This window comes from Rhamphochromis longiceps, linkage group LG6 (genome assembly GCF_057381845.1).
Source record: "Rhamphochromis longiceps isolate RC_006_pf linkage group LG6, R_longiceps_female_GT1.1, whole genome shotgun sequence".
Classification (NCBI taxonomy): Eukaryota; Metazoa; Chordata; class Actinopteri; order Cichliformes; family Cichlidae; genus Rhamphochromis; species Rhamphochromis longiceps.
The window spans coordinates 30,490,837-30,499,484 of record NC_140562.1 but is presented as its reverse complement, the minus strand read 5'-3'; the positions used below and the strand labels follow the sequence as shown (position 1 = coordinate 30,499,484).

General features: G+C 39.9%; 1 protein-coding gene across 1 annotated transcript; it reads left to right on the top strand.

Moving 5' to 3' along the window:
• The first annotated feature begins 1,117 nt into the window (after window positions 1-1,117).
• LOC146668289 (ubiquitin carboxyl-terminal hydrolase 12-like) lies at window positions 1,118-6,049 on the top strand. Its single transcript, XM_085408638.1, has 18 exons — window positions 1,118-1,144; window positions 1,343-1,398; window positions 1,710-1,782; window positions 1,892-1,975; window positions 2,464-2,519; window positions 2,839-2,929; window positions 3,015-3,077; window positions 3,187-3,287; window positions 3,411-3,467; window positions 3,568-3,699; window positions 3,792-3,915; window positions 4,002-4,153; window positions 4,259-4,358; window positions 4,499-4,575; window positions 4,757-4,865; window positions 5,475-5,532; window positions 5,702-5,859; window positions 5,946-6,049. The coding sequence occupies exons 1-18, from the start codon at window positions 1,118-1,120 to the stop codon at window positions 5,949-5,951; spliced, it is 1,524 nt and encodes a 507-aa protein (XP_085264764.1). The 3' UTR covers window positions 5,952-6,049.
• Window positions 6,050-8,648: the final 2,599 nt, after the last annotated feature.

Genomic DNA, 8,648 nt, shown 5'->3' with positions numbered 1-8,648 from the left:
TGCTCCCCCAGCACACCAAAACAAAACAAAAGAGATCGTTGACTTCAGGAGAGCACAGTGGGATCACTGCCCACTTAACATGAATGGATCCTCTGTGGAGGTCGTCAAGAGCACCAGATTTCTTGGTGTCCACCTGGCGGAGAACCACTCCTGCTCCCTCAACACCAGCTCCATAACCAAGAAGGCCCAGCAGCGTCTCTACTTCATGCAGAAGCTGAGGAAAGCCCATCTCCCACCATCCATTCTCACCACCTTTTACAGTGGGACTAATGAGAGCATCCTAAGTAGCTGCATCACTGTCTGGTATGGTAACTGCAGCGTATTGGATCGCAGTACCCTACAACGGATTGTGAGAGCAGCTAAGAAGGTCATTGGAGCCCCTCTCCCCTCCTTATAACACCCGCTTGCTGGAGGACCCCACACAGCCTTCAAACACACTCTTCACCCTGCTGCCTTCTGGAAAGAGGTCCCACAACATCCGGGCCCTCGCTACCAAACTACGGAAAAGTTTCTTCCCACAAGCCGTCAGACCCCTGAACACTCAGTGACTGCACTGGCACACGCACACCTTCACACATGTCACTACCAAGCACTTATCTGCAGTATCTCACACTCATATACATACATACAGACACCAAGTTACTTTTGCACAATACTCAGCATTTTGCACATTTCCATTGTCTTGTGTCTGTTTCGTCCTGTTCTGTCACGTTTTGCACTGTTTTGTCTTGTTTATTTTTGCAATTTATGCACACTGCACTTTATGTAGTCCTGGGTTTGTCCGTATATGTCATATATAGCACCAGGGTCTCGGAGGAACGCTGTCTCGTTTCACTCTGTACAGCACCTCTGCACGTGGTTAAAATGACAATAAAAGCCACTTGACTTGACCTGTTTTGTGTAGCAGTTGCTTGGAGACGAGCACCATACAGTTCAAATGAGCATACATTCCAAAATATGCAAATTTGCCCCATACATCATAATGATGATGTTTGCTGTTCAGGGTATGAACGTTCTATGCTGAAAGTTTATAAATATACAACCTTTGACTGCTTGTTTTCAGTTGAACTTTTGCAAAGCTGAGGAGATTTTGGCTGCGATCACATCAAGTCCAAAGATGTTTAAACTTCTTTTTCACAGAAAGGTAAGTTTGAAGAGACTCGCAGCACATTTCTATGAATATTTTCTTATGGTAAACAAGCATTTTTGAAACTTTTAAGGAAGCTTCTTGGATGATTTCTGTAAAAACTGAATTTTGAATCCAAATGAAGGATTTTGTATTTTCATACCATATACTTTGTTTTATGCCATTACTGATGTTGGTTTTCTTGTTTCTAAACAGAAATCACACAAACAAAACGTGGCAGAGAAGGAAATTCCTTCTACGTCTCATCAGAGGTAAAGAAATGCGCCAGTCTTTAATGCTGCTGGAGATATTTATAGCAGTGGTTGAGTTGGAGCTCTTTTATTTCCCTTTTATTGGCATTTTTCTTCCACCTTGTGTATTTACATCTTTTTTACTCCTTCTAGTCTTGTCTATAATTTATATTGATTCAGAGATTAGCGTTTGAAAATGTAGAGTGTAAATGTACAAAATACATGATTTTGTTCCATTACAGTTATTAATTTTTATCTGCAATCTCCAGCATGTACTCCTTGTTAAAAATTTGCACTTTGAAAAATAACATTTACACTTTTGTCCTCATCAGCATCCCGGATGCTCCTGTTACTGAAAATGGTCAAAAGAAGAAGAGAAAATGGAGACACCTCTGCTGTTCCTCGGTTTGCTTTTACACAAAACATATGAAATGCACATTCTCTTTAAATTGCACTTGTTAATTTAAAGTGACTTTACTTTTTTAATAAACGTATGTTTGTTCGTCCTCTGCAGCAAACTGACAGCGATGCAGAGGCAGAGAGCAACACTGTGAAGACACAAAAAAAGTGTCGCTGGTTTCTTTTTAAATTCTGGAAGGTATGTTTTATGGAAAGAGTCACTGTCATCAAGCATTTACTCATCACAGTTAAATGAGAAGAATTAAGAGCAATTTAGCACACAGCCATGTCCTCAAATTAAGTTCAAAGATGTTTAAACGTTTTTTTTTCACAGAAAGGTAAGTTCGAAGAGACTTGCAGGATGTTTCTCTAAATATTTTTTATGGTGAATAAGCATTTTTGAAGCTTCATGGATGATTTCTGTAAAAACTGAATTTTGATCAGAACCAAATGAAGGATTTTGTATTTCATAGGACAAACTTTAAAACTCAATTTAAGGCATGAATAAATTGTTTTTATTTTATTTAAAGATATTCCTATATCTGCTTCATGAGCTGACAGCTCACTAAAGTGATAAATAATATGAAATAATACCAAATTCTCTAACTGGACACTTTTCATGGAGAGACCCACTTGGTATGTTTGTTTTATGCCATTACTGATGTTGCTTTTCTTGTTTCTAAACAGAAATTACACAAACAAAACGTGGCAGAGAAGGAAATTCCTTCTACGTCTCATCAGAGGTAAAGAAATGCGCCAGTCTTTAATGCTGCTGGAGATATTTATAGCAGTGGTTGAGTTGGAGCTCTTTTATTTCCCTTTTATTGGCATTTTTCTTCCACCTTGTGTATTTACATCTTTTTTACTCCTTCTAGTCTTGTCTATTATTTATATGGATGCAGAGATTAGCGTTTGAAAATGTAGAGTGTAAATGTATAAAATACATGATTTTGTTCATGTTGGTATTCCATTACAGTTATTCACTTTTATTAGCAATCTATATTAGCAAAATGTACTCCTTCTTATAAATTTCCACAACATTTACACTTTTGTCCTCATCAGCATCCCGGATGCTTCTGTTGCTGCCACACCAGCTAACCCTGAAAATGGCCAAAAGAAGAGAAAATGGAGACACATCTTCTGCTGTTCCTCGGTTTGCTTTTACACAAAACATATGAAATACACATTCTCTTTAAAATGTACTTTTTAATAAACTTATGTTTGTTCGTCCTCTGCAGCAAACTGACAGCGATGCAGAGGCAGAGAGCAACACTGTGAAGACTCTTTTTAAATCCGGGAAGGTATGTTTTATGGAAAGAGTCACTGTCATCAAGCATTTACTCATCACAGTTAAATGAGAGCAATTAAGAGCAATGAGGCACACAGCTATGTCCTATATATTTATATCAGGTAAGAAGCACCACGGAAACGATCCCAGCAGACCTGAGTTGGGACACTTGGATTATGGAGCTTCTGGACCAAGAGAGTGGATGGGAGCATGTGTTTAACAGGTAAGAGAAAGACGTCCTCCAAAATGTTTCAACTTCAAAGCTCATGCATCCATGCACATACACTGCTCAGCATCCTGACATCTTTCCTAATTTTGTGTTTGTGTTTTTACCTTTTTGGAGCAGTGTAGCATGCGGTGGAGAAATAATAGAAAGTCAAACTGGGACTATAGACTGCTTCGGGTGAGTACACGTGGTGCACAAAGACCAAAGCTCACTTTGTCAAAGTGGAGAAAATGAATTCTTTTACACTGATACTGTAAACGTTGTGCGTGTGTGTCAGGTTTCCAAACATCGGAAACACCTGCTACATGAACTCCTGCCTGCAGAGCCTCCTCAACATTGAGGAGTTCATAAGAGACATCAGGCGTCAGGAGGTTTTGTGGAGCACAGATCCAGAAGCTCAGCTCTTAAGGTGCGCTACGTCAACCTTCTACTTTCTTCAAAAACCTGAAGAACAAAGAGATCTAACAGCAGAAATGTCTGTTTACCCTTTCCTTTCTACAGAAGGCTCATTGATGTCAGGGACTGTCATGAGTCAACAGATTATGGCCTTAAAGATCACCACCTAAGAGCTTTTAAGAAGGCATTCAGCAGTCAAGCTCCTGAATACACCGGCAGTGCACAGAAAGTGCGTCAGCTATTTGGACATTTTGTTTTTTTGCTTTACCTTCTGATTTTGATGTACTGTTTTAAATCTCTCTGCTTTTCTTTCAGGACGCTCATGAATTCCTAACATTGTTCCTCAATGAGGTCAAAAGGCTCGCACCTCACCTGGAGAGGAACGCAGCTCTCCTGGGCCAAAGTTATACCTGCCCAGTAGAAGAGCATCACATTTTTAAAATGGAAAACATGAGGACATGCAAGAGGTAAGCCTGTCTTTCAGAAACGCAGAGCTGGTTGCAATATTTTCATATACCTCTTTTCCACCTACCTGATCTTTACTTTAACTACGTTACTCCTGAAATGTGTAGCTGTGGTCACCAATCATCACAGCACGAGGACTTCACCAGCTTGTCTCTTGACCTTGTTCCAGAGGGGTCTATTATAAACATGTTAGAGACATACTTGAAGGTAAGATCACAAATTCCAATAGAGTTGTAGTGTCAGCGATCTTAACACACCTTTTTTGTTAGTGTTTGTGCGTATGTGTGTGTGCATATGTTGAGATTTCTTTCTACCATAAAGCCTGTTTTCTCTGTGCTGTTGTTCAGGAACAAGAAATAGAATTTCGCTGTGATTGTGGAGGGACGGCCTCAGAACTGAAGTCGTCTTTTGATACACTGCCAAGGTGAGTAAGGTCACATCAGAATTGATCGACTGACCAGGTTTCCAAACTGTGGCGCATCAAATATCAGAGTTTTTCGAGACAATACTTGAGCAGTCGTTTTCTCCCATCTTCTGTTTGTGTTTGACACTCATTCTTCTTATTTTCTACCTTGTTTGTGTTTTTTTTTTTTCTTTTCTGCCAGAGTCCTGATCTTGCATCTGAAGAGGTTTGGCTTTACACAAACCTACAACATTAAGAAGGTGGATGACCCCGTCAGGCTGCAGAGGGACTTGGTGGTGCCATCCAATCAGGTAAAAACAGACTGCAGAACGTCTCAGGCTACGTCCACACTAGCCCTGATAGATTTGAAAACTCCGTGTCCACACTAGTGTTTTCAGTCATTTTCAAATAGTTGTGCGTCTGCATTGAAACGGCCGAAAACGCTTACGTTCCAGTCCTGCGCATGCGCAAAAGTGAGTGAGGATTACAGAATTTGAAGAAAAGCTATCCGGAGCATGTACAAACTGATATTAATCTTTTTTAGGGCTGTCAAAGTTGAGAGCAATCAAAACAACCGCTGTATAATGCACTCGGCTATCTTTGTTTAATTGCTCACATGACTGCATCACATGACTAAAATGCGTCATCGTTTTAGAAAGTCTGCGTTTTCGAGTGTCCACACTGCGACGGGACAACTCCGTTTTGAAATGTGTGCGTTTTCGAGAGCGTTTTCAAGATGCTGTGTTTTTCCTTGAGGAAAACGCCATCTCAGTGTGGACGGGAGGTCAAAGCGGAGAGAAAACGATGTGTTTTCAAACGAAAACGCATTAGTGTGGACGTAGCCTCAGCAAATCAGCTTAATTATGGCTCTGATGTGAGACTTTGTGAAACTAACACTCTTTGGATTTGTTCCTTCTCAGGGTGGTGGCTGTTATAGTCTTGTCAGCATCATCAATCATTATGGAGGCACAGAGTCAGGTAAAACAACAGACTTGTTACAAACAGAAAATGAAAACTTTCTACTTTTCAGTGAAGGACTCACACACAAAAGCTTTTGATGTTCTAAGACGCACTAAGTCAAAATCACTGTTTGCTTGAATCAGCTGACTTCCAGAAGTTGGATTCATTTGTCTTAATGTGATTTCAGGACACTACATCTGTAGTTCTGTCCATCCTGAGGAGAGTCAGCACTCTACATCAGATCGCTGGCTCACCTATAATGACGCACAGGTGCTCCACACAACCGGATCGGCAGCTTGTGAGGAACAGCAGCACTCGGCCTACATGCTGTTTTACAAGAGAAACGTAAGAAGACACAGCATCTCATCCTGAAGTGAGAGAATTTTTAAATGTCCTGTTACCTTGTTAACCAGTTTTGTCTTCATTCTCAGTTCTGAAACAGGAAATGGAAGGAAGGTCATCATCATGCTGAGAAGAAACAACACTCGTCCCAGCCCACCATCGCACACTGGAGGACAAGTACTGGTAAGTATTGCCCTCAGGAGGGAGGGTCCTCCCAGAGAGCCTGGTCCTCCCAAGATTTCTTCCTCCAGGAGGGAGTTTTTTCTTGCCACTGTCGCCCCACATTCACTGGTCTCATCAGCAGGGACATTTTTAACATCCTAAGACCTGAACTCTTTCATGGCATGCATTTTTAATTTCTCTGTGCCATTTGGGTTGATTGGGACCTGATGAATGTGAAAACAAAGACATCAGATTCGGACTATCTTTTTTTTGTTTCTCAAAAAAATGAGATCCACATATGAGGACATTCATTTTAAAGTTCGATTGAACAGTGGCAGTGTAATGTCCTCCCTCATAAGTGGATATCAGGTTTTTGAAGAGCAAAATTTTGTATTTTGGTCTCATAAATGTTATGTCCACATATGTGGACACCAGGTCCTAGGAGGTTAAAACAAAATCTACTAGTAGTGCAGCACTACTAGAGATCGTCCTTTTCTAGACCAGTGTTTGGCTTGCTCTCTGGAACAACAAATTAGTGCTGTCAGCGTTAACGTCATTTTAACTAATGACGTTTACGCTGACAGCACTAATTTGTTGTTATTATTATTAATATTATTATTAATTTATTTGTAAAATAAATTAAATTTAAAAAAACAAAGAAACAATTTGATTCTTTATGTTATTTTGTTTTATTAAAATCAAAATAACAACAAAACAAAAATAACTAATAAAAAAAATATTAAAAGTATTCAGCAGTGTTTTGTGAAATTTGTAATGAGCCTTAGTTAAGTTGATGTCACAGAAGTTTCTGAATCATTTAGATTGTTCAACAAACTGATTCACTCAGGTAAAGATGGTAAGCTGGAGCAATGGTACGCTTGGAGTTCAGTTTAAGTTTTCAGACAAACATTCACTCGATCAGTTGCAGCTTCTGCTTTTAAATAAATGATTTAGCTGCAAATGTTTAGCTGCAGGTAGCAAAGTCCAAAAGTGACAACATTTCCACTGCAGTCTCTCCAGAAATGGCTTATAAACTTTTGACCAAATTAGACATTTATCCTTGGATCATTGACAACCCTGTAGGGTGAAAATCTTTAATTGTACCTTTTATAACATTTTAACAAGTTACTGTCTCCTGCTGCATGTTTCCTGTTTTGGCTGAACTTCATCAGCAAAGCCCTCAAAGCAGCATATGAAAGAAAGTCATCTTTCATTGTTGTCTCCAGCGTGTTAAAAGAGAGATCGAGCTCAGTGATGAGTTTTGAAGCAGCTGCAGGGACTTCTCGAAGGTTTTGGCTCAAACAGTCGCAGGATGTTGTTCACAGTGGTGACACTGTTGACTGGTGATTGACAAGCACTGAGATACTAACATGACAAACACAAGAAACATCATGACTTATTCTCCTGAGTGCCTGCAAAACACAAACACAAAATCAAACTCAAAGCTTTTCTCTCAGGTGCTGGTGTGGCACAATCTAATGATAAGAAAGGTCATGCTTACAGCTTTTGGAGCACAGCTGCACAAAATAACAGCTTTTGGAGCACAAAATGCATTACAGGTAAACCCAGTACCCAAACATGTTAACAAGGATAAAGAAAAAACCTGAAACAAAAGCAGGTAGTGTGGTGATTTATGTTGTGAGGATGCTTTCACTCCCATCAAAGTCGCCCAGTGTTGAGAACCCAAATGAGCCCAAAAACCTCAAGTGGCTGCAACCAACAGCGAACGTCAAGAAGTGGATACTTGCATGTTGAGCCAGAAACATGCAGAAAACCCAAAAGAGGCAAGACAGCACACCTTGGTGCCACTCAGGCAGTACGAACACCTGGAAAGAGGAGCCCACAGTTCAGACCCAAGGACACTGGTAAGGACACCAGCCAGCCAGTTATAAGTCTAGTTTTAATTTTCATTTTAGTTAGTGTTATGGCCTGTCTAAGGGTGGCCAGACCATAATATAAGGGTGATCCACCCCTGTCTGACCCCAAGCAGCACATCACACAACCAGTACAATTTTGATGGTGATTTTTTTTCACAGTGATTGAATTCTAACAAAGGAAAGGAGCGAACTACAGCTTCGGGGTGGACCCCAAAACAACAAACAAAAGGGACCGTATCTAAAGGATGTACAAAACTTATTTATGAAAAGAATAAAACCAAATAACAATGTCTTATCTCCCTAACTAACAAAAACATGAGAAAAGGGTAATCGAATAGAGTGAACCATAGACTGTATAAAAGATAGGACCATTGCAACTTTACTGCAGCACTTCACCCTTTCACATAGTCCCAGCTCTTCTCTGTCATGTTTTATGGTGCTGCAAATGTCTTCAGTTGGTGAAAGGTCTGGGCTGCTGGTGTCTTGTTGTGCTTGCTATGCATCCCTGACTCGTTTCTTCTTTCTTTTTTTTTCTTTTTTTTTAATGTATTTATTTATGCAAGTTTCAAAATTTTTTTACACATTCACAAACAGCGGGACAGAAGAACACAGACAATAAAGACAATAACAACCAAAAAAAACAAACAAACAAACAAAAAAAACAGAGCAACAAACCACACAACAGGGTACAAGGCCAGCACTTATTAAAAACAGCAGAGAAGCAAACAAAGCAACTGGTATACATGTCAAACA